General features: G+C 49.9%; 10 protein-coding genes across 10 annotated transcripts; 5 read left to right on the plus strand and 5 right to left on the minus strand.

Annotated features, from left to right (window-relative positions):
* Positions 1-1,046: 1,046 nt before the first annotated feature.
* On the plus strand, positions 1,047-2,272 carry N7532_005766 (uncharacterized protein; the record flags this gene model as incomplete). The annotated part of the gene is made up of 6 exons (XM_056618260.1): positions 1,047-1,119; positions 1,175-1,632; positions 1,686-1,812; positions 1,863-1,937; positions 1,988-2,092; positions 2,145-2,272. 6 exons carry the CDS (start codon positions 1,047-1,049, stop codon positions 2,270-2,272), a joined length of 966 nt encoding a protein of 321 aa, XP_056474419.1.
* A 30-nt stretch (positions 2,273-2,302) lies between these two features.
* N7532_005767 (uncharacterized protein) lies at positions 2,303-3,202 on the minus strand (the record flags this gene model as incomplete). Its single annotated transcript, XM_056618261.1, has 2 exons — positions 2,303-3,072; positions 3,127-3,202. The coding sequence occupies 2 exons, from the start codon at positions 3,200-3,202 to the stop codon at positions 2,303-2,305; spliced, it is 846 nt and encodes a 281-aa protein (XP_056474420.1).
* Positions 3,203-3,615: 413 nt separating this feature from the next.
* N7532_005768 (glutaredoxin family protein) lies at positions 3,616-3,933 on the minus strand (the record flags this gene model as incomplete). Its single annotated transcript, XM_056618262.1, has 1 exon — positions 3,616-3,933. One exon carries the CDS (start codon positions 3,931-3,933, stop codon positions 3,616-3,618), a length of 318 nt encoding a protein of 105 aa, XP_056474421.1.
* Positions 3,934-4,212: 279 nt separating this feature from the next.
* On the plus strand, positions 4,213-5,391 carry N7532_005769 (cysteine and histidine-rich domain-containing protein; the record flags this gene model as incomplete). Its single annotated transcript, XM_056618263.1, has 3 exons — positions 4,213-4,318; positions 4,466-4,982; positions 5,079-5,391. The coding sequence occupies 3 exons, from the start codon at positions 4,213-4,215 to the stop codon at positions 5,389-5,391; spliced, it is 936 nt and encodes a 311-aa protein (XP_056474422.1).
* Positions 5,392-6,980: 1,589 nt separating this feature from the next.
* N7532_005770 (putative ethanolamine kinase) lies at positions 6,981-8,547 on the plus strand (the record flags this gene model as incomplete). The annotated part of the gene is made up of 5 exons (XM_056618264.1): positions 6,981-7,157; positions 7,265-7,376; positions 7,471-7,916; positions 7,972-8,315; positions 8,373-8,547. The coding sequence occupies 5 exons, from the start codon at positions 6,981-6,983 to the stop codon at positions 8,545-8,547; spliced, it is 1,254 nt and encodes a 417-aa protein (XP_056474423.1).
* A 729-nt stretch (positions 8,548-9,276) lies between these two features.
* N7532_005771 (Zn(II)2Cys6 transcription factor domain-containing protein) lies at positions 9,277-13,280 on the minus strand (the record flags this gene model as incomplete). The annotated part of the gene is made up of 8 exons (XM_056618265.1): positions 9,277-9,874; positions 9,930-10,112; positions 10,133-10,526; positions 10,596-10,653; positions 12,326-12,518; positions 12,607-12,949; positions 13,027-13,109; positions 13,207-13,280. 8 exons carry the CDS (start codon positions 13,278-13,280, stop codon positions 9,277-9,279), a joined length of 1,926 nt encoding a protein of 641 aa, XP_056474424.1.
* A 455-nt stretch (positions 13,281-13,735) lies between these two features.
* Positions 13,736-14,510, plus strand: N7532_005772 (uncharacterized protein; the record flags this gene model as incomplete). Its single annotated transcript, XM_056618266.1, has 2 exons — positions 13,736-13,993; positions 14,052-14,510. The coding sequence occupies 2 exons, from the start codon at positions 13,736-13,738 to the stop codon at positions 14,508-14,510; spliced, it is 717 nt and encodes a 238-aa protein (XP_056474425.1).
* Positions 14,511-14,904: 394 nt separating this feature from the next.
* Positions 14,905-15,401, minus strand: N7532_005773 (uncharacterized protein; the record flags this gene model as incomplete). Its single annotated transcript, XM_056618267.1, has 2 exons — positions 14,905-15,133; positions 15,193-15,401. Coding segments are annotated over 2 exons (438 nt in total), but the record flags the coding sequence as incomplete, so codon positions are not given.
* Positions 15,402-17,235: 1,834 nt separating this feature from the next.
* On the plus strand, positions 17,236-18,987 carry N7532_005774 (uncharacterized protein; the record flags this gene model as incomplete). The annotated part of the gene is made up of 5 exons (XM_056618268.1): positions 17,236-17,666; positions 17,721-17,866; positions 17,929-18,081; positions 18,141-18,893; positions 18,959-18,987. 5 exons carry the CDS (start codon positions 17,236-17,238, stop codon positions 18,985-18,987), a joined length of 1,512 nt encoding a protein of 503 aa, XP_056474427.1.
* A 2,211-nt stretch (positions 18,988-21,198) lies between these two features.
* Positions 21,199-23,627, minus strand: N7532_005775 (LysM peptidoglycan-binding domain-containing protein; the record flags this gene model as incomplete). The annotated part of the gene is made up of 6 exons (XM_056618269.1): positions 21,199-21,838; positions 21,929-22,045; positions 22,109-22,456; positions 22,594-23,007; positions 23,059-23,152; positions 23,384-23,627. 6 exons carry the CDS (start codon positions 23,625-23,627, stop codon positions 21,199-21,201), a joined length of 1,857 nt encoding a protein of 618 aa, XP_056474428.1.
* Between the last annotated feature and the right edge of the window lie 474 nt (positions 23,628-24,101).

The raw sequence follows: 24,101 nt of genomic DNA on the forward strand, positions 1-24,101 counted from the left end.
TGTAGGGATAAACGGCAGGTCCCAGGTGATGCATCGATTGGGATGTGAACAGATAGCGGCTGCGAATATCCAATGGTTCTGATAGATTATGACTGTCTGCCTTTTGAATGATGAAGGAAGCCAATCAGTGACATCTGCAGCAGCTCTGGCTGCAACCTGAAGTGGGTCTTCAACCAGGGGCGATCGATCGACAAGCCGGACCTCAGCTAGTGGCGAAATCAGGGGCGATTTGCCGACTTGTCTTGCAAATATTCACGAGGCCGAGGCAGAGCTCAATGGATGTGATATGCAGATACTCTGCAAATCACAGAAAACCAACGGAAAGAGACACGATTTTCGTGGATACTCCCTTTCATTTACGTCACCTTGGGGCATCAAAGTGTTCGTAGTACAGGCTCTATATATATCGTCCAGTCATGAACTGAAAACCCATTGCGGGAACTTTCCCAACAGAGCATTGACCTCGACTGAGATTTCAATCAAGACCATGATACAACTATGACTCTTGAGTAGATTCTCATCAATCCGATACGTCCACTCTCGAGTCCTCCCATGTGTACCAGGCAAACGCTGACGGGAGACTAACCGTATACGGCAGTTGTAGTGGGTCGCATCTGATAGCAACATGCGATGATTCCCTCAAGTTTGATGACACCCATCTAACCTATTTTGGCCAAAGGTAAGATTGAGTTGCCCGCGAGACTTAGATTCTGTAAGAACCTTGATCTTAAAAAAGCCTAAGTGATGACACGGATCTAAATGCTTTCAGACATGTTGTTCCTGAATTTTGCTTATAGAACTTTCAGCATTGCTCTGATGACAAGAGTCTAGTCTATCTTGGGTATTCTCGTGGCTTGGAGTAAAGTCCCGCGTATGCACTTCTCGGACGGAGTTATGGGGATGCAGATAGAGAGGGTATAAAGAGGGAGTTATTTCTCTGTAAGTTCTATCATACAAAACTTGTCCTTCAGTTTGATCGCAACATCGACCAGTCATTCCTCCTATCTATTTTACGGATCATTGCTACGTTCTACCATAGTGCCAACATGTCCAACAAGCAAATCCTTCATTCCGAGGTGATTCTCGAGAAGTTTGGGAAATCCCTCGCTGGTAAAACAGGTACTCTATCTGCATCCTCGGCGTGTGCTACGCATACTGTTCTAACAAATACCAGTCCTCATCACCGGCGTCTCGAACGAATCCATCGCCGGAGAACTCGCCATTCAACTAGCTGGCGCCGACCCAAAGCTGCTTATCCTCAGTGCTCGGGCTGAGTCCAAGGTGACCCCGATCATCCACCAGATCAAGGAGACCAAGCCCAAAGTCGAAACCCGCTTCCTCAACATGGATTTGTCAGACCTGGGCGCTATCCGCCAGGCCGTCACCAAGGATCTCGCCGACGTCTTCAAGATTGACCACGTTGCCTGTGTGGCGGGTGTGATGATGTGCCCCTACGGTAAGACAAATGATGGTTTTGAGACGCAATTCGGAGTGAACCACTTGGCGAACTTCCTCTTGGTCAAGCTTCTTCTGCCTAAGATTGAGGCTGCAGGCCCCACGTCGTCTGTCATTATTGTGGCTAGCTCTGCTGTTCGGAATGGGAAGGTGAACTTTGATGACATTTGGTTTAGCGTATGTGTCCTCTTTACTGGTCTGCATGAACAACATCTAACTGGGATCAATAGGAGGGCAATACATATGAGCCCTACACTGCATATGGTCAATCGAATGCCGCGCGGGTTATGTTCGCTAAGCGGCTGGGCGAAAAGCTCAAGAGTCATGGGATCAGGGTCTTTAGCATTGATCCAGGGGGTATGTCTGCCGATGCACTGCAATACTATTCGCCGTTAACTTGGATAAAGCGGTCCAGTCTGGACTTCAAAGACATTTCACCGATGATTTCAAGGCGCAGGTTGCGGAAATGAGGAACAATGGTCGTAAGTGTTATTTCTGCCAGCCTGATAGCATCCCTGCTAACATACAACAGATCTGGTCGACCTAGATGGAAAGAAATTCGACTTTCCTCCCTGGACTACCCGTTCGGAGGGTGCTGCCACCATCATCACGGGCATGATCGACCCCAGGATCGCCGGTTAGTATGGCCTTTTGTACTGGCGTTTATACACAGCTAATTATGATCCTAGATGCAACCGGTGCCTTCCTGAGCCAAAATGCCGTCGCCAACGACGACCTGCACACGCACATTAGCGACGAGGCAAACTGGACCCGTCTCTGGGCGCTAAGCGAGGAGTTCATCGGAGAGAAGTATTAGTATCGCATTAAATTTTTCCTTAATATCATATTATTGAACCTCCTCTACTCGCCGATCCTCAAAATCCGCCAATCTCAAAGGCCTTTCACCCCGTTGCTTCCTCCAGTAATTCGTCGACTTCATAAGATCCGGACAGTCCTTCAATATCCACCTCCACTTTCTAGCCACTCTCTCCGTAACCTCGTACGCAGACGGATCCCAAGCCTCGCCCCAGACAAGCAATCCAACGATCGGGGACGAATCGTACAGTCCATATAGATCAGTGCATAATTCCTCTTCATCGAGTGACTCCAATTTCAACAGAAGACTGTTGCGCAGGGATGCGATGGGGATCAGGTCGATCCAGGGGTGGTGGATTATCTGTTTCTGCGTGGTGCTGGGTTGCAAGCTTGGTGGTAATTGCAGCGTGAGTGGGCCGGCGATATTGAAGGATGAAGCGATGTCTTCGCAGAGTACTTCCAGGGAGAGACCCATGCTCGCGGCGTTGGCGAACATCGCGCGCACGATGTTGAATTGGGTGACTTCAAGAAGCAGGTTGGAAGAGAGGAGGTTGTTGGCGGCGCCGTTGGCGACTTTTGTTTGGAGTTGATTCCAGTATACTTCGCGGGGAAGGTTGATAGATCCGCAGAAGTAGTCATTTTCATTATTTGGAGTTTTTGGTGGATCTTCAAGTCGAGGGCTGGTTGTCGCGGCCTTGCCTTGCTGATATTCATTTTCTGCTGGAGACGGTATTTTGTCCGTGTAGACGACCCATCGTTTTGTTTGGAGGTTGCTTTGTCTTTCCTGGGCCTTTCTTTTCCCTGTAATCCATCAGGATGTGGTGAGGATTGAGGTGGATGTTGAGCGCCACTCACGCCTTGCTTGTTGGTTGAGACGATTTTGAAGTCTGCGCCTCGACACTGGATCTAACGTCAGGCTTGGATCTGACATTTTAAAGATATTCCCAGATACTCGTTCTGATAGCCGTAGGTGTCGAGAGACGTGGTTCTTTTCCAGAGTAAGCACGAAGTCAGGTGTGACATGCCGGGCTTTAGGGGCTTAAGGCTCTAAACGCCGCAGTTGTGGGGCGGCTGGCCAAATAGACTTCTGGGAGGTATTCGCCGGATCGAACTGGCCTCCTTAGGGCAGGGGGAGGCTTAACGCAATCAAGACATTTGAGGAAAAGGTGCAAGAGTTGATTTGTGGGTGATATAAGTGCAATCCTAAAAATGGGGGTCGAGGTAGCTGGATGCCTTCTATAGCCCACCTTGATGCAAGCAGTGTACAGAGAATCAAAGACAACTCCAAACCATGCAAACGAAAAACCTCCACAGAATGTACAGATCCCTCCGGGCACGATCAGATCATTTCTCCGCCTCGTCGACCAATTTCTCAACCTCCTGCTCGGTCATCCGGTGGAAGAGCTTGCGCGCGTCGGAGAGCTCAGCCTCCTTGGGCAATCCCTCTCCTACCGATTGAACATGTAGCACGGGCACGTCAAAGTCATACACATCCTTCCACTTTTTGTTCCCAGGCTCATCGATATAGGTCTCGATGTATTCGAAGGGACGGCGCTTGTGCAATTTGGTCACCGTGGCTTTTGCGTTGTCGCAGAGACCGCAACCGGCGCGGGTGAACAGGGTCAATCGGGCTTGGCCGAAAAGCGCGCGTGTAGTCAACATGGTGACTGGCAAGCGAGACTGTCGTGGTCGCCTCAGTATGCCAGGTATGGGTGTAGGATAAGGTATTAGGGTAAGAGCATACAGAACATACTACCGCAGGGGGTGAGGCAGGTGACGCGAAGATCCGCGGCGGTCAGCGAAACTTCTCCGCGTTCGATGGAACCTTCGAGCTTCGCCAGCTAAACCCCGTTGGGCAACCCGCACGGACTCGATATAATCTCTCCTTCCCCCTCATCCCTGCACTGTCTGATATACTCCGCGGGCTGCTCGTTACACACCATGGCTGGCAAGTGCGTTCACAAGGGCTGTGGGAAGACCTTCTCCGACCCGGAGGAAGCTTGCGTGTATCATCCGGGCCCGCCGGTGTTCCACGAAGGGCAAAAAGGTAGGTCCAGGTACCTTGCGTGCTGCGAACTATTCCCCATCGGTCCTTGACATCTCTGCCTCCGACATGGTCCTCGCCATCGTCCGGTCCCTCAACGACCGCCGACAAACTCAATCGCGATCGAGGCTCACCGGAACTTTTTGTTAGGATGGAAATGCTGCAAACCCCGCGTCTTGACCTTTGAGGAATTCCTCGAGATCCCGCCATGCACCACGGGCAAGCACTCTGAAATCGACGACACACCGGCTCCCGAACCCCCCAAGGTCGTCGAGGAGCCTCCGGCGCCTGCGCCTGCTCCTGCGCCCGCCATCTCTGAACGCCCTCCCGTTTCCCCCGCTATTGCCCCTCCGACACCCCCCGCAAAGCCGCAAGTTGAGGAGCCCGATTCCGATGACCCCGAGCTGGAGATCCCCGCCAATGCGACCTGCCGTCGCAGAGGGTGTGGCAAGTCTTATGATGGTTCTATTGCGCGCGAGGAGGAGAAGTGTGTGCACCACCCGGGCCAGCCAGTCTTCCACGAAGGTAGCAAGGGTTGGTCTTGCTGCAAGCGCCGGGTGTTGGAATTCGACGAGTTCCTGAAGATTCCTGGCTGCAATGAGAAGACTAAGCACATGTTTGTCGGCAAGGCTAAGCCGCCGGGCGAGGAGAAGGTTGAGAGCGTCCGGTAAGTTCGAACTCTCGAGTGTTTACGTCTTCACCAGATCATGCAAATGTGAATGAGTTGAGATAGAAGCTGGCTGACACCGAGCGTCCTCTGAAGGAGCGACTTCTACCAAACCCCATCCTCTGTGAATGTCTCTCTCTACTTGAAAAAGATCGACAAGGAGCGCGCCCGCGTCGACTTGTCCGCCAACACGATCACCTTCGACCTGCCTACCTCCGACAACAAGCGTTATCAAGACACCTACAACCTCTTTGCCCCAATTGACCCGGAGCAGTCGAGCTTCAAGGTGCTGGGCACGAAGTTGGATCTCACGTTGGTCAAGGCGGATGGTACTAGCTGGCCGGTTTTGCGCAGCGATGACAAGTGGTCTGGCCAGCGCATCCAGGTTGGCAACGCCGGACGGGCATGAGAGATGGTAAATAGAAAGACCATACAAGCATGTGTTTGCAGTTAATGCCAATGATGGCTTACGATGTGATGGCGATGACGAGATAGCTATAGAGCTACCCAATGAGAAAAATGACAATCGTGCACTATAATCAATTCTGTGCGCAAGCTTTGCCCATGAGCTTCAGACGAAAACCTCAGGCTCATAAACTCGACACTTGAAATTTTGTAGGTGGACCGTCAGTCCACATCTGACAGCAAATCTGCGCGATATGCTTGGGCAAGCTGCCCGAACCTAATCCGCCGGACAGAATTTGTCCGAACCACCATATTAAGCACTCATATGAGGCCAAAATAGCAGCAGATAGCAGAAAATGCGAGGCGAATAAGCGTCTTTGCAAATTACAAGTGTAGGATCTTGTCCGAATCGACAATTCTCATCGTCCGAACAACTCTACACAATTGGAATTGGAAAGATGGTATGTAACGTCCCCTCCACAGCTGAAGCGCATGGAGCTCCCGAAAGGGAACCCTAGCCCAGCCATAGTATGTTTGGGAAAAAGGGAGACGCACGTTGGTCTGTGGAGCCGGGAACGGAAGAAAACCCATAGAGCAAAAGCCACAGGATAACCCTCAGCAAGCCGTATTTACGGAGCCCCAGTTGAAAATTTTACATGGTAATGTAAAACCTCTACTGATGATGAAGAAGAAAAAAAAAGACGCAACGTCGGGGAGGCCGGCCGCTATTTAAACCAAAATTTCGGCGCCAGCGCTAGAGCTAATCTGGTCCGGATCATCTGAAATGCCGGTCGCCGACCAAGAAGTGCCAGCCGCGCGCCCGAAGAGGAAAGTAGGGTTTTGATGGTTAGGGCATGTGGAGGCCAGGTGACCCCTTGTCTCAGGCTCGCATGTGAGGGCCCCCCAGTGGAGCCGACCGTGCTGGCTTTGCCCCAAAAGAGAAACCTCGGGAGGCTTGTCTGGCTTGTCTCTGCCTCGCGGAGCGGTGAACACGAGCCGTTTCATCGCGAGATTTCGAGGGTGCATGGCGTCGCACAAATGATGCTTAATTAGCCGTGCCTATGATCCTTGAACATCATCCTAGGCAAATGTACTTGTAGAAGTAATACGTGTACAATACTGGTACCTCAAACACGGTGCCTGGCTTCCCGTGGCAAATCCATGGAAAAATGCGCCCGCAAAGGGCCCCCCCAAGGGACCAGATTGGCCCCATGTTCCATTGTGCTTGTCCCAGCATGGAGCGTAGGCACGAGACCGCGACCCTGAACTCTTTTCCCCTCCTCCAACTTCCTCATCTGCCCGCGCGATTGCATGCGACCACTTGCCCCATTCTACACAGTGCTGCTAGTGCTGTCCGCCATTTGAAGCCTTCGGTATGCTCCGCCCTGCGCGACCCCCTCCACCTCGTCCCTCGTCGACCCTGCAGATCTCCCGTCCAAATCTGCCAGGCGCCAAAGATTTGCTGAGGCTGCAATCCCACGCTGTCTCAAATTTCCCAAACTAACATTGTTAGCTCCCAACGCTCCCACCACTTAAACCCTCACCCGCCCCTGTTTTGTCTCGTCCACCTCCTATTCCCTCATCCCTCCCACCATGGGCTCCTACGACTCGAACGGCGTCGCGCCCGCCTTGCGCTACATTCCCCTTTCATACAGCCCCGCGGACTCGCAAGCAACCGCCCTTCGCCTCATCCTGACCCTCTTCCCGGACTGGGAGGGCCCCGGCAATAAGATCGAGTTCGTCCGATTCACCGACGGCATCACCAATACTGTACGTCTTCTGTCCCTCACGCACGGCGCTGCCCCTCCTAGCGCATCCTGGACGCCGAGTCGTGCAGCGTCATATCGACATTGTTTTGACTGACCCCGACCCCGCAGCTCTTGAAAATTGTCAATCGCAAGACCGGCTTGACCGACGAGCAGGTAGACAACGATGCGGTGCTCATGCGCGCATACGGAAATGGCACAGAGATCCTGATTGACCGTGAAAGTACGACTTCCTCCCTATGGCTGTCAATTGGGTTATCAACACTTTTATCCAGTGGGACATTATGGCTAAAATTAATGTTTTCTTTCCACTATAGGAGAAACCACCTCGCACGCTCTTCTCGCCAGCCGCGGCCTCGCTCCTCCCCTTCTTGCCCGCTTCAAGAATGGTCTCCTCTACCGGTTTATTCGCGGCAAGCCCTGTGGACACTTGGACCTGGTGACTCCTCCCATCTACCGCGGTGTGGCCCGACGCCTGGCCCAGTGGCACGCCGTTCTCCCCAGCAAGGGCACCAGCTCGACACCCTCCGACGAGGCCTCGATTGTCGCGCACGCCGAGGCGGAATCCGCCAAGGAAGAAGAGGGCTTTGAGGTTATCCAACCGCGGCGCGGGGGCCCCTCCATGTGGGCAGTTCTTCAGAAATGGGTTCTTGCCCTGCCCGTTTCCACACCGGAGCAGCGCACCCGGCGGTTAAGCCTGCAGAAAGAGTTGCAGTGGGTCGTGTCCCAGCTGGATGACGGCGTGGGCATTGGCGAAGACGGCGTAAGTAAACCCCTCCGACGTCAATTCGGATCCACTGACACCCCCTGCCTATCAGCTTGTGTTCTCGCACTGCGACCTCCTGTGCGCGAATGTGATTGTCCTCCCAAGAGAAGATGGCTCCAAGCCCGAGGACGACGTCACCGCAGTCAACTTCATTGACTACGAGTACGCCGTGCCCGCTCCGGCCGCCTTCGACATTGCCAACCACTTGGCCGAGTGGATCGGCTACGATTGCGACTACAGCTTGACCCCCACCCAATCGGTGCGCCGTCAGTTCCTGACCGAGTACACCAAGAGCTACTGCCAGCACCGCGGCCTCGACGAGTCCTCCCAGGCGGAGATCGTCGACCGATTGTATCAGGATGTGGATCGGTTCCGCGGTATTCCCGGCTTCTACTGGTAAACATCTATCCGAATTTGACCAATCTCAGGAAATATGCTAACGTCACTCCACAGGGGTGTCTGGGCCCTCATCCAAGCCCAAATCTCCCAAATCGACTTCGACTACGCTAGCTACGCCGAACTCCGACTGGGCGAGTACTGGGCCTGGAAGCGCGAGATTGACGGCAGCCGCAAGAAGGCCGGCGACGAAATGCCCCTCCGTGAACAGCGCTGGGCGCTGGAGGCATGAAAAAAAAAGTGCTAGCCTAAATTTTTAGAGGCCTCTGACAACGCCCCTCGACCTACTCTACGGTCCTTCCTCCTTACCCCCTCCTCCCCACCACCGCATTCGCGGGTTTGCATTCGCATCAGCTTTCGCGACAGGCTTGAACGGCGGTCCTGCACCCGGTTCCACACCTCGATCCACCCCCCACTTTGCCTCATTTTCTTCACTGGCGCCTTTTCTCATCATGACCTGCATACAAGACTCGGGACAGCCGCGCACGGCTTTTTGCCGCTGGGCCACCCTTGGATTTCTGCTGGGAACGTGGATAGCTGGCACGTTGCCGGTTCGGCGTGGAGCCTATGACTGCGTGGAGGGCACCACGTGCAGTGCTGGAACTGAGGCATTTGTTGTGACTTGCTCGTCTGGTCTTTTCGACGTCATGATTTGTCTTCAACGACGGAGTTGGATTAAGAATCTGGTGTTTGTTTTTGTTTCTGTCCCTTTCTTTTGCACATAGGTTTTGGTGGATATGTCCAGTTTATCCCGATTTAGGAATTGTTGGCTATCGATAGCGAATCGTTATTTATAATCTTACTAATATGATGGTCCTTCCTTCTTTACTTGTGATTCTTGTTTTCGCTGTAGTCTTTATATTTATTCGCTCTTGGCGCCGCCCTGCACGATGTGATGCACTGCAGACAACCCCGCAGGACCGGCGCCATTCCAAGAACCCACCACTATGCGCACCTGGTCTCAAAACGACAGGTCCCAAGCCGATCGATTGACGTCGCCAGTCCAGTTGGCAACCAAAATGCCGGCTCCGGTCTCCTGATCGACCCGGCTAAATACCGCATCCCCCTCCGACATCTTCCCATTGAAAAACACAGACAAATCATATGGAAAAACAGGCGGCATCGCAAAGAACCCATCCATCGTCTCCATGCAATCAAACGGCTCGAGACTGAGCTCATCTAGTATTCCCGCCCCACCGTCATTGCTTCCAGCCGGAACCGTTGGACCGTGTATGAGGCTGAGGTGGATGGATGCGAGTGTGGACCCGGGATGTTGGTAAGACGCCAGGGAAGCGTGGGTGTGGTAACTTGGATCGGCGGCCCCAAGTCCACTGCCACTTGCGTCGTTGCTGCACTCCGGGGCGGGTTGCTCCGGTCGGAACCACAGTCTGTGCAGGAGGCGGGCGTAGCGGGTTGAGAGGTGCTTTTCGTCGGAGGAGATGGTTGTTAGGTGTGTGATGAAACGGGCTATTAGGGAGGTGGTTTGAGGATAGCGGCCTGTTGGGATTGCGCCTGAGGCGTGCACTTTGTAGAGGAAGACGGAGGAATGGATTTCGTATCTAGTTCCTTTGTGTTAGTTTTGATACTTCGGTTATTGGTGAAGGCGTGGCGTACAGATAGAAGCGCGCGGGCATATAGCGAAGATGCTTCTCTGCATCAAAGTCCTCGATGAATACCCTCAATAAAGTCTCGGCAGCAACAAGCGCATCATAGATATGCCGTGCATCAGCACTAGCCATCGCTGAATTCGGTAAGTCAAGCGTCCGCGCCTCAATCCTATTATCTTCGGCCGTAAGTCTGGAAGCGCGGTTTAGCACTGCCTGAAAGCGAATGCGTTGACGTAGAGACGGAGATAGTCGTGCATGAGGGTAAGACAGCTTAGCAAATGTTTTGAAACAACAATTGATCTCCACGCATGCTTCCAGGCGGACAAGGCCCTGGTCGTGTCGTCGATGTATTTTACATAGTCGCCTCTCGTGATCAATTCGACCGTCCGAGCCTTGGATGCGAAGAGGATGTCGTGGGCGTTTCCGAAGAGTGTCGTTAGTTCCACCTGTGCCTGGATCCAGGATGCTAGGTCCTCTTCATTCGTTCCTTGTGATTGTAGGGAGGGGAAGTCTTCTACCGTGAACCTTGCTGATAGACCGGGGCCACGACACCAGAAGGCTTGACCCATTCGGATGGATATTTGGCGGTCGGAGAGATAGGTGACTGGGTTCTGTTAGTATTTTAAGTCTGATTAGATATGGCGTGAACGTTCACGCACAGGTCCATGTTAACCGATTCCGCTGGGCACTTGGATCCAGCTCGATATCATCGCCCCGGAAAGAACTATCTTCTAGACGAAGTCGATAAGCCAGTCGCACTGCGAGGCCGAGTATTGACCAGGCAGCTTCGCCTCCACCATCATCCATCTGGCCATAGTTGACGAGATTTAATTTCACCCAGGAGTAACGTATTCGGTAAGCGAGTCGGCCATGTAAGCGAGTCGGCCACCTCCACCCGATTTCCACGACTAGGTGAGATTCAAGCACCTTTTTACCAACAAAACAATTGCATTTCTAAATAAAACTAATTACTAGGCGGATTAGGGGCGGATTAGGACACCTAACCCTAGTATCCCCCCGAATATGACAATTAGAACACTGCGGTGGCGCGCGTACGCGTAGTCCAACTGCAGGAAGCCCTGGATCCCTAGTCACAGTATCTTGAGCTTCAAAAACCTGATTCTCCTCTACAAATCGTTCCTGGCCCTCCTGAATAGAAAAACCCTCTGCATCAGTAAGCTGCCTAGTAGACTTCTTCCGCTTTTGAAGCTGTTTCTCATGTACAGCTCGTAAATCGCGAATTTCTTGACGCATAAGAACTGCCTCATTTAAAGCAATTTCATTGCTTTTAATGATTTTGTCCAATCGAACCTCTAATTAAGAGGTAGGACTTTGGGAGCCTTCCTGTACGCGCCTCTGAAGCTTTCTTTTCACTATAGATGCCTGCTTCTCGAGCTGCCTGGTGGTATAGGGTGTCTTAGGTACTGATTGGTTGACCGACTGCCTGGTGGTGTTGGCGTATTCAGCTGAATATTAAGCTGGCTAAGCACCCTCTCTGGGTTATATGGAACTAGCCCAGTAGCAGAGAAACCACTGCAGATATTGCTAGTAGTATAAATCTCTGTACGCCCCTGAGGGAAAGCTTCAAGAAAGTCAAGCTTGTCGATATGATTAATCCCAAGGCGCATTCTCTTCTCCACTAGGTGTCCGTATGCACGCTTTAATGGTGTAAAACAGCCAACATCCAGAGGTTTCAGTAGATGCGAAGAATGAGCAGGCATACAGATAGGAATAATACTATTCTCACTGCATATCTGGTCCCATGCTGCATTATGGTAATTTGTACGCGATTAAACCAAAATCCTTTATAACTTTAGGGTCCTCACATTGAGCACGTCGATAGCCATATCGTCGAGAGAAGCATGTCTTTAGTTCATCTTGTCGTTGGATGAAGTTGTATACCCCATTCTCTCCTACTGTTTGAATAGGTGTGGTATTTCGCGCAGTAAGAAGAATATTGGCCATTTCTCGTATATGTGACGGTCGGGGAGGTGCTCCACGTTTAATAAGTGATAGGATCCATCGTACAAGCGATTCCTCTTCATTTTGACTCATTTTATGGGAGTTGGCGCGTGATTCATTGCGAAATGTCTTTCCACGTAATCGGTCTTGAAGAGTAGAGCGAGGTACATCATAAGTACGTGCTGCTTCAGAATGTTCGAAATTTCGTGCTTTTTTAAAACTCAAATATCAAGTAAGATTCTTCCTTCTTGCTCAGTTAAATTTCTTGACTTTTGACGCGCTTTTGGAGGCATGGTTGGTGGTTGAATTGAGTGAGGTTTTCGACCGAGGCCAAAAACGCGTATGTGGCCGACTCGCTTACATGGTTGACTCGCTTACCGAATACGTTAATAGGCCGTCTACGCAGCCAACATGGCGGGTATTGGTTGCTCCGAGGACTACGTCGAGGATTCTTTGGCGGAAGTAGTCCCATATTGCCTTGTGGGTGCTGGATAGGTTCATGTCGTCTTTCAAGGCGATAACTAGGACTGCTGTGATTAGGAATGATTTGCTTTTAAGGGCTTCGCAAATGTTCGTAGGGTCCAGTATGCTTGTTGGGACGATTGGGAAAAATTGATGGTAATTCGCGTGATAACTTTATAGCTGTTAGTACGGTCGTGCGAAGCTAGGCCGATAGAAAGTCCTCACAGATCCAGAAGAGCTTTAAGAAGGTAGATGGTTACGATGCTATCTTGTAGAGGCGGATAGAGAGGTACAGTCTCTTGCTCTGCCCAATCGCTCTTGCCGGCGAGCGTTTCGTAATTGGTGCCACTGCGATGCTTTCGTCCCAAAGAACCATGTTGTCTGAAGCGAGCAGCTGCCGACCTCCTTGTTTGCGGGGCCTGCGAGCCATTTGTCCCCCGGGCAATGGTTGATCGTCAGGCTCCCCTGCCGCATGGGCCAATATTAACAGTGCATCAGATGGATTCTGGAGATTACTGTGAGCAGAGAGGTCGCCATGAGTAGTATTCCCAGTGATGCGGTAGGTATATTGGGTTGGGGATGGTTTGCCCTTGCCCTTGCCGGCTGTATTTCGGGTTGTGTATGTGTCTCATGGATAGATATCTTCCTTGATTGCCGAAATCGAGAATAATCGCCCCCACGCCGGGAGCCGGCGAGGACGCAGTCAGCGCCTTCACGCGAGCACTTGAGACAGGGGGGCTTGCCGGGGTCTCCAGTACTGTGTCTAAGCGCACAACAAGCGGGATTTGTCAGAGGACCACAATCTCCGAGGGTAATCCGGGAGGAGGACCGGTAATGGTGAAACGGGGTGAGGAACTTACAAATCACATCGCGTTTTTCGAGAGCGACACCGCACGCAGGCCCGGTATAGTCGCAGACCGGCACCCTTAGTCATTCTGAGCGTCCTCTCCAAAGGCCATGCATTTGGACAGACCAAGGAAGAGTAATAGTGCCAAGCTGATTGGAATGATGCATCGAATTCGTTCGTTGCAAAGTAGCCAAGGCTATAGAAGGCTGTAGATTGTCTCTTCCCCGCCTCGAGAAAGCGTGCGGGAGGCTTGGCTGCAGATGGTTGTAGACGGTTATAATTGATGACGATGAACATCACTTGAAATGCCTGGAGATAGACGAATTATCCGATGACGAGCATGTAAATTGTGGAGGGAAATGGGAAGACCGGATATCGACTCATTATATGCTGGGTCTTTAGAGATTCGTCTCAGCACAATGTGACCACCGTTGCTATATAGCACTGCTAGCGCCCAGCTCGGTCAGCAACCATCTGTCTGCCGTAGAGGACCTTGAGGTATTGAGCCTCGAGTATTCGCGCCACCCTCCTTGCACTTGATCATGGCTCCCAGTCGTCTTGAGGCACCAACGTCTCAAGTGTCTGCCAGACTACCCGCGGGGAAAGCCTCACCAGCCAGCTTGAAACCTGCACCGGACGATACATATGGCACTTATTACCCTACGGATCCAGATACTCTCGACCTAGAGTCCGATTTTGGACCTATGGAGCCTGGAACTGTCGGCTACCTCCAACCGACTTCTATCGGCACTCCTCTGGAGATTATGCACGAAAGATTTGAGCGAGATGGTTATCTCTTTGTACGCCTGATCATTTTCTTATTTTCAACCGGAGAGCACTGACAACTTTCTCCTCTAGGCCAAAAGATGCATCTCCAAAGAAGCCTCCCTCAAATGCCGCGAAGCTTACTTCAATTACATGGCCCCAAGCGGCCTTCTAAAAGAGGGCACCGCACCCGTCGACGGCATCTTCTCCCACAAAGATAGCCGAAAGTATCTCCCACCCGGAAACCTGCGTCGCCTCTTCGGATTGAAAAACGACACCGAGAGCGAGAAATATCTCGAACTTATGATCTCCGCACACGAAGCCCCGTTCTACCTCGACCTCTGCGCCAACCAAGTGCTACGCGATTTCATCACCCGCTTCAAGGGCTGGGAAAAACCACAGATGCTTCAGCGGACCATGCTCCGCGCATTTGTTCCCAGTAGCGAGCTCACACCCGTCCACTTCGACCAGATGTACCTGCGAGCCGGCCCTCCCCCCAGTCTTACAGCATGGGTCCCCATCGGAGACGTTTTGTTCGAGGGGGAGGTCTAATGTACCTCGAGGGATCGACGGATATCGGACAGAAAACGGAGGCAGACTTTGCACGAAATGCCCATAATCTTTCCGACGAGGAGCTCGTGAGTGCTTTTAACAAGAACATGAATGATGGCGGATTCCTTAGTCGCGATACAGTTGCGTTTGGTAAGGAGCAGCGTAGGGGAGGGGGTCTCCACACTACACTTGTTAAGTTAGTTAGGCTACACAGGCGCTGTGCTGCCTCAAGCATCAATCGAAGATCGCCAGCACCAACAATTTTCGCATTGGACAGGAGACGCATAGTTTCTCGTAATTTGAACATCACATGAAATTGTAAGTTTCTCATACTTGAACAATCTTTCTCCGTTCTGTCTCAGTCTATACGCTATTATCAAGACTAAGCGAGCACCAAGGGGATCTCATAAACTCCATCCCATTCGCAGGTCTCTGAGGGATATTCAGCCCCAGTCTTCTCACAATTCCACTTATCACCATTGACTTCACCGAGTCCAAAAGCCTTGGAGCCAGTGATAGACACGTTCAATTTCATGTCTTTGATGTCGTAGAGTGACGGGAAGTTGACCTGATACTTGGGGTTGGTGCAGTTGAACTTGTAGGAAGCGGCCATGCCGGTCGACCTATTAGATAATGAGTATACGGCTCTTTCACATCGAGACAAATATTCCTTTTAACATACCAGGCAGCAGAGCAAGTAGTGTCAATGCTGCTGTTGGGATCGTTCAAATCAAAGTTGACAATGCGAGTAGAGGGAAGGTGTTGGTCATAAAGACCAGCGTTTAGCTTTGTGAGCTTCAGAGCCTGCAGGTCGCGCTTGAAGTCATTGGGACCGGCTGCAACGGCGGCTGTAATACCCATGAGGGCAGTGAAGATGCTGGTAGTCTTCATTTTTGTTGGTTTTTTCAAAAGTTCTGGTGTTCTTAGAATGTCGAAAAATTGCTGGGTAGAGAACTGAATCTTGAGGATTGATTATTGAAGGGTTGTAAATAGTGTAACTTTTTGCGAATTATCCAAAGGCTTCTTATAAGGCGGAATCTAGCTGGATCGTCAACTTTAGAGCAATCGTCGTCGTCTTCATTCCTTGGCAATAATGAACCATAGGAGCAAGTTGTCCCTCCAAGAGGGCCCTATATTAGGCGTTACATTGAAAGATTGATTCAATGACCTAGATCAGCAAATTGCAGCGCACGACACTCGTGGAATGTCAGGCTGTTGAAACAAGTTTGGACGCCTTTACCGGACGCCTCATGAAACCCCAATGGGACTGACGGGGCTGTGAAGAATCCCCAACTGAAGAATAGCTCAAACCGGCTTTTTCACTGTTGATCTCGAAGTCAGTAATAATTAGCTTCGTATTTACACTACAATCTAAGACCCGAGTCACTGATCTGTGTCCAGATCCGGTGTTTGGGTTAGGCGTCCAGCCCTCGACATGTCCAGCCTTATTTTTAGGTTACTTCCGCAGCGACAAAAGCCCCTGCCCGGTCATGTGAGGAACTGGCACCAGGAGCGTGGGAGCTCACATAATGTCCAAGAGACCCTTTCAAAAACATTTTGGTGTAGTTGCACCTTGAGTATCTTCGATTTTACACCACAACACTAAGTGACGGTAAATTGAGCGCCAAAAATGGCTACATTCGACGCCAGTTTAAGTGTTCGTTTTACCAAGATCTTAGTCATCGAAACAGCACGTGATTGCAATCAAACTAATCTTATCGCTTGCTCCCGGATTGCTCCCGGATTGCTCCCGGATTGCTCCCTGAGCACTCCCTGAGTACTCCCTGAGCGCTCCCTGAGCACTCATGGCTACTCCGGGATCAGATCCACCCTACTCAGGGTGCTCTGGGTAGACGATCCGGCAAGTCATCAGTTCCTATTCTCTGTCGTCCGCTTGTAGCCGCTTGTACAAAAATAAAGGGATGACTTTGCCAGGTGTTCGAGCCACCTCAAGCTTTGGAGCGATACATAAATAGTCCTTGCTCCCATCTGCCCGTATTTCTTTTCAGAGATATTCATTCAAAGCATTCTCTTTCAATTATCATGTCTCTTTGCCTTTGGCTCGGTTGTTCGCTTTTGTTTTCTTGTTGTGTTTGATTTATGCAACTTTAATCTTCCTCTTTGGTCCCCTTTATCTCCAATCATCCTATTAGTTTTGCCACCATTGTCATCACAATATCTGAAGCCTTCTTTTGTTTCCATCTTTGGCTTCCTCGTTTGCTTCTTGCGGACGATATCCCCAGTTATGTCAATCCTTGAATCTCCTGCCACCAAAAGGGCCAAAAGGCCTAGTCCCGAGTACTACCGGCGACGCCGTCAGCAATTGCAGAAAGGCATCATCCAAAAACGACATGCCGTTTCAACCAAAAACAATATTGACCATATCAAAAGGCGATGGATCAGGTAACACTACACTCTAATCGTGAATCCTTCGAAGCTAATCGCCCCAGGCACTGCGATTACTTGGGAAAAGATCCTCTGCGCTTTCTCGTTTCAGCGCGGAAAGAAGACATTATGATATTTCTGGAGTGGATACTTGATAACTCAAAAATAAGGAAGTTCAGCAGTTTGCATGAGCTTTGGGGACAATGGTGCCAGCTATATCGCAAAGCAGTTGGCCGTAGCCTTCATGCAAAATGCAGCCAGGATATCAATGACGTGAGTTCATTTTGCCTTCACGTGATGCTTCCGTCTTTCTTCTTACTATAGCAAAATCTGACAGTACATGAAAGAGAACCTGGTTGCGCGCTACAATCTTGACATGTCCGTTGGAGAGAAGCCGGTTATGAATGTTGACGACCTATACATTGTCCTCCACCACCTTTGGACAAAAGACAAAACACCCTATCCTGATGGTAGACAGATCATACAACTCGCATTTATCCTTCTGGTGTCGGCATATACCGCTAGTCGACCAGGAGCTCTGGTCTATGTCGAAAGGAACGAGAAAACTAACATCCAGCATTTCTTCGGCAATGCTGATGATGGTGACAGACCACCCGAAGATGAATGGGACCTAAGGCACGAGGATCTGAAAACTCTTTGTTACGGGCAAATCAGCTTGATTCTGCTACCTAACCCAACTGGAGAACGTGACCATCTTGTGATAGAAATCGATTTGAAACATACCAAGGGCCATCATAGTAGACCAAAAAGGTGAGATGCATGGATACTCTACTCAACGTCATTTGAGCTGACCACACCCTGAAGAAAAATATTTCTGATATCCGAAGTGAAGGAATCAATCTTCGACGTCATAAGTCTCGTTCTTGCACTAGCAATCCTTGATGACGCCTTTGATTCGGATCACATCAGGTCGGTTGAGGACATCTTCAGAACTCGTGTAGCCCTTCCACGTCGGTCGTTGATATAAGATTCAAACAAAAACTTCTCAACGTGCCCATTTGCCGGCAACCAGTTTCGACCTCTTCCGGGATGACTACCGATGACATCAAACCCTTGAAGTATCACACGTATTTATATTTCCTTCAGCGGTTAAGCTTGGCCGTGGGAATGATTCGAGCCATGAAACCGTACGACCTTCGGCGTGGTACTGGCGAGGCCGTCGACAGTAAGTCATGCTCAGTGGTTAAGACAGATTCTGAAAGCTGACGTATCATATCTATCCAGAAACCGCATCTCTCCCCTTGCTCCAACAGGTGATGGGCCACGCCTACGCCAGCACATTTCAGAAATACATGAATCAGCGGGTTCAAAGCCATGTTCAAGCTGCATTCCTTGGCTTACCTTCTGAGGATGCATTAATGAACATTTTTAACCACCAAAGCCGATATATCGACCCAGGGGCTCCCTCCAGATACGACGACCTGCCTGAAGCTGAAAGGAAAACGTTTTCAGATGACTCTGGCATAAAGCGCCTACCGCAAATGCGTGATTCACTTGCCATGGAAGCTAAGGAGCTCTACGGATCCATAAAAAATGCCGAAGGAACAAAGATTGGCGAGCTGAAAATGAAAGCGAATACCACTCTGAGAGCAGCGAAGACGAAACTTCAAGAATCCAATTTCACTGGTGCTCGCGAAAAGTTCTTTGCTACCATTGATACATTGGAAATCAATAGGCAGCTTGACCCATCGCTCCTGGATATTAAACAGGATGTTTATGAACCAGAAAGAATTGTTAACCGCCTCAAAGAACGCCGCCGAGTGGCAGAATTGATGCAAATACCATGTCAAGAATTTTCTGGGCGCGAGGATACGACTCGACGAATTACATTGGTTGGTGCTCTGATTCGGCTCGGCCAAATCGAAAGTGTTCCATCAGAAAGACCAATCCAAGAGGCCAAGCTACGCAACATGGCTGTTAGCCACGTCTCACCAGAAGAATCATTACGGAAGGACTTCTCCCCTTCGCCGGAGCCCCGTAAGTGTCCAATCTCTTTGACAAATAGACATTGCCTCTTCTGCGTCTTTGAGCCAAATTACCAGTGCTATTTCGCCTCTTCGCGCAAAGCTAGGGAGCATTTTGAGAAACACATTCGTGGGTTTAATCGGGACGAGCCTATAGAATGTCCTGATAGATTTTGCGGACTTGCTTTTGGTGGACCTGTAGCACTCAAACATCACGCCGAAAACGTCCACTCCGTACGTTATTTTACAGAAGCGCAACGTCTAAAGGCAGGGTTCTAGAAATGGCGCATAGAGAGATCCTAATATAAAGAATAACATGGATATCAATTGCAGGCTTTGTTCTCGGGAACTTTTGTTTGGAGTAGACCCGGGCTAGAACATTCATTTCAACAAATATTTTCTGTGCGGATTGGGATATGACCTCCGCTACTCGTGCTGTCCATGCGCACTTTCGTGGCTAAATCCAGAGTAGCTTATCAGTTAGAATGAAGTTTTATAATAAAAGTAGGTAATTGTTCTACGCACACTCCACAGATGCCATTGCATCAGGACTGCGAAACATTACCGTGCCGACCAAAGCTAGGGAATCGAAACAAGGAACCTCAAAAGCGATGATGTACGCCAGGCAGGTTCTTAGCAATACACAAATGCTTTAAATACCTCGCATGTTGTTGATTACTTTTTTTCGGCCCTACCCATTGGTTAATTCCAGAAGAATACAGCTCACTCTCCGATGCTCATGGTACATATCTTTACAGAATGCGTACAGTACGGTACGTTGCACCGCCACACCATTTTTAATACAATTACTAGTATAAATAACGTCTTGTATGTAATGACCTGTCAGATAGTTGTTTTGTATTGTCTTACTGATCTCTGAAGCGGGTCACAATCCATATCGACAATCCATATCGTAACTCGTTTTCCTGCTGAAAAAATCATGATCTGTCCTGGCCGAAGTTTGAGATGGCGAGGAAAATCTTCCATGCAAATTTCAATTGCTCTAGGTAAATGGGCGCTCTGAATAATCCATTTTCTCAAATGATAACTGGCTCTGGACGAATTACAATCTTCTAATCAAATAATTCCAAAGGGTGTCTTTCCGGCATCTCAGACGGAGTACAACCTGGGTATGCTGCAAGCAATCTACTGTAGTTGGCAGTTTCACAGTCCTGATCATTATTTCTGCAAATGTAAGGAATGAATGGGTTTTCATCGAAGAGCTTCACACGACATTTGGCAACCGAGTAATCGGGGTGAAGAATAGATCCTCAAAAACTGACCAGGTATTGAACCCCCTTTCTGCGGCCAATTCAGGCGTCGACTAATCATCAATCCAAGGCAAATTCGAGGTGCGTCCACAACCCACTACTCCAAAGGATACTGTACTAATTCAATCAATAAACTTGTGGTAAAGAATTAAACGTGTGGTGCGAACGAAATCGTGGATGATGGGTTTCAGCACTCGGTGGGTGCCCTCTCTTTTCACCACTTTGCTACGAGGTCTCACCCTATTCTCACCCTATTCTCACGCTGGTAGCACCCACCCGACTATTAACTATAGACTAGCCGAGCTTCCTTTGCCAATCTAAGCTAATTTCTCAGTTCTACCCGGTACAGGAATATAGGAACTCGCTGCTCTAGCGTCGCGCGACTGAGGTCAGAAAGGGTGAGTGCGCAATAGACTAGGTGAGAACTAGGGTGACAGCAGGTGAGAATCACCCTCTCATGTATGGTTAGCATGTCGGTGTATACTTTATCGTCGAAATTTACCTTGTCTTGGTGGTATGATACCACAGACTCAACGCAATAGAAGAAGGCTACATTTACCCCAACGTAGGATATGCTGAAATACGACCAAGAAAAGCCCAGTGAGTCTTTCTCGCAATATGAGAAATATAAAACCCCATATGGAGGCGCTTAATGAACCATTTGGTAAGAGTGTAGTACACAGAGAGAAAAGTACAGTGTGCAAGAAAGAAACAGCTCTTGGAAAATCAGCTGGAGAAGAATCCCCTGCGATTGTTGTATCGATCTGGCCTGAGGTGTCGATACTATCAGTGCCTAATGCAAGAAGGACTGGTGACTCGATAAAGACCACAATCAGGTGACCTGCTCGGACGAATGCCTCATAGTTATCGGGACTCAGCATCTGCAAGCAAGACACGAATATTTTTCCATGCTTCTACGCCATCCTTTTGTCCACCCCCGGTCTGGTTACAAATTGTATTTCAAGAGAGGCCTTGTACCAAAGTCCGCGGCAAAAATCAAAGCAGGGCGTTGAGACCTGCTGGTACTTGGCAGAAATGAGAAAGGATCTAACTACTAACGCCCACACAATAGTACTCTTTGAACCAGAAGCTGTTCCCGCAGTTGCTACCGTTAGCTCCCAGGACAGTATTCCACTTATACAGCTGGGCAGGCGTGATGGAATTATTCTTTGCAAAATCCTCGCAACCCTTGTCATCCGCCGGCGTGGCATACTTGTTGCAGTTGCCTACGATTCCTGTTTGTGTCGGACCAGGCGCAGTCACCGTGCTCACCGTGGAGGACCCGGGAACACCAACACAGTAGTACTCATTTGCCCAGAAGGAAGTGCCGCAGGACGCGCCGTTCTCTCCCAAAACATTGTTCCATGCGTATAACTGGGATGGAGATATACCGTTATCCGCTGCGAATCCCTCGCAGCTCCCATCCTTCGGGGCTTTCGCGAATTTGTTGCAGTCGGGATCGATGCCGGCTTGGGTCTCGCCTGGTGCGGTCGCGGTGGTCCTGCTTGCGCTGGTCGTCTTGGTCACCGTCGGACTGGACGTGGGAGGGGTAGTAGATGTTTCATCGGTCGGGGAAGAAGTAGTTTCCGAAGACCCATCGTCACCACCGCCTCCTCGTTGGCCATTACCAAGATCCCCATCATCACCCAGAGGAGGCGGTGCAAGAATGTAGTTTCCTCCTGGCGCGCTATACAAATATTTCTGTCAGCCACGATTTGCTCATTTGAGTGCAAGAGAATATAGGCAAATGTGAAAATCAAAAACTGTAGTCACTCACCCAACGCAAACATACTGGCCCACGGTGGGTGCGTCACACAGACCTAGAATATTGATATTCCATTTCAGGAACTGCGTGAGGGTCACGTTTCCAGCTGCCCCCGCTATGATAGATGGGCTGCAGAGACGGCGTCAATCGATATCCATGAAATAATCGCAAGTAAAAAAACAAGGCACCCACCAGCTATCGCCGCTAGTCACTTTATACAAGTCACATCCTTTCGGAAGGCAGGCCAAGCGAGAGAAAGAGCAAGAATCGCTTTGTGAGTATGCTTTCAGATCACCAGTGGTGACATTGTACTGCGCGGAAAGATTATCACATCCTGATCCTGACACCTGCTGACCATAGCACGTTGGCACTGAAGTAGCCGTAGATGTAGGGGTGGCATCGGTTGTCGTTGGCTTAGTCGACACGCTTTTCGGGATCGAGGAATATGTGGGTATCGCGCGTACAGTGATATCAGGAATGCTCGTAGAGCAGACATCTCCAATATCCTGCAGCTGGTCCACTAGGTAGTCCGAGTAGGCACTATCTGGCAGGAATGGACTGGTCACTTGCTGATATAGTCTCTGAACAAAGCAATCATTACAAAGCTAAGCTCATAAAGTTAGAAACCATTCCAAGGCCGTTGAAAAAACAAGAGAAAGAATTGAACTTCAACTGACAATATCGTCCTCATAGAGGTTCGCAACCGTGAATACGGAGACTCCAGATACGTCCCGTTAATTGCACCACTAGGGTCATCGGGCTCCTCCGAGCAATCGACGCTGTAAGGAATAACTCCTTGCCATTCTTGAGACTCAATCAAGCACCAAGTGTCATTCGTGGTAGACGGTAGACATGCCGTGTTGAGACCGTCGATATACTGACCTGTCACTGTATCCCAAGGGAGCAATTTCCCGTAAGACGGATAGTACTGACCATCGCAGGCGCTGGCGACCTGGAGGTCCCAGTATTTTGCTGCAGTAGAACAGTTCCCACTGCAAAGGGCCGTGACATCATCTTCTTCCCACCAGTAGTTATCCACATTCAGTGCCATATGGAAGAGGGTAGATTCACATTCCGGAAGTGTGGTGTTTCTTGAAATGATTAACATCCATAACTTAGAAATTCAGAGGATACATACATACAATGTTTCCATGCAATCGAGCGTGATGTTGAAAAAGGCTGCTAAAGTCGTTGCATTTGCCGCTGGGTATAGATTGAAAGCCATTGCATGCGTCCCTAGAGCAGTTAGAACAACAGGCCACCACATCCAACTCGTTCGCATGATTTCGATTTTTGCCCCAAGAAAAAAAACTTCAACTTTCTCTTCGTTTTGAATGACCGTCGGTTATCAAGGGATTTATGTGTTTCGTCCCATTTCGATTTTCGTCCAATGGTCCTCAGATCGTTGTTGTAATTTTACCTGAATACATCCTTGAAACGGTACTCGGGTCGTCACGCCCGTCAAACCAACACCACGTTCTGTTGAATATCGCCCCTGACCCATCTCCGAGCTGCAGCATTCATTTTCGAGTTCGGGTGGGTATTGCTTGGGGCGGTTGGATTCTTCCGACCAATTGCATGCGGACGGGTAGTGTTCGGGCGCTTGAAAAAGTCCGATGCGCCGAGCATCATCGTTATCGAGATAGGGACTAGCATCAACGCTAAGCATATCGGAGTCGACGGTTCCTTCTAGGTGATCTTGGCGTGGCATTTTTGCTTCAAAGAGGCAAAAATTTTGATATTTGCTCTCGTCTTGCTCATTTGCCTGCCCTACGGCTTCTTTGGCTCTGTCCCCCATGTTACATTTGCTAGCAATATGGCGAGTTCCGAGCAGACCCTGGACCCTGCACAGACCCTTGTCCTGCATGCGCTGGTGGGCCATCGAACCTCCTCAATAGAAATCTCTTTTTTGTGGACATATGAGGAACAGCAACAAGAGCCTGCAAGAAGAAGCTATATTTCAAGACACAGCATCGTTTGGATTTAGGGGAAAAAAGAAGCTTGGTATAAGTGCCAAGTGGGAGTTGTTAGTTTGATATTGGTTTTTCGCATAGGTATTGGTGGGTCATTGAGTGAGCTAGCATATGAGACATTGCGAGCCTCTGGATATTGTTAGTTCCATTCTATATTCTTGGCACCAACTTGACCCTGCGGCTGATAAAAGAACTCGTGGGCCAACATAGTT

This window comes from Penicillium argentinense (genome assembly GCF_028826775.1).
Source record: "Penicillium argentinense strain IBT 30761 chromosome Unknown utg000005l_segment0_segment0, whole genome shotgun sequence".
Lineage (NCBI taxonomy): Eukaryota > Fungi > Ascomycota > Eurotiomycetes > Eurotiales > Aspergillaceae > Penicillium > Penicillium argentinense.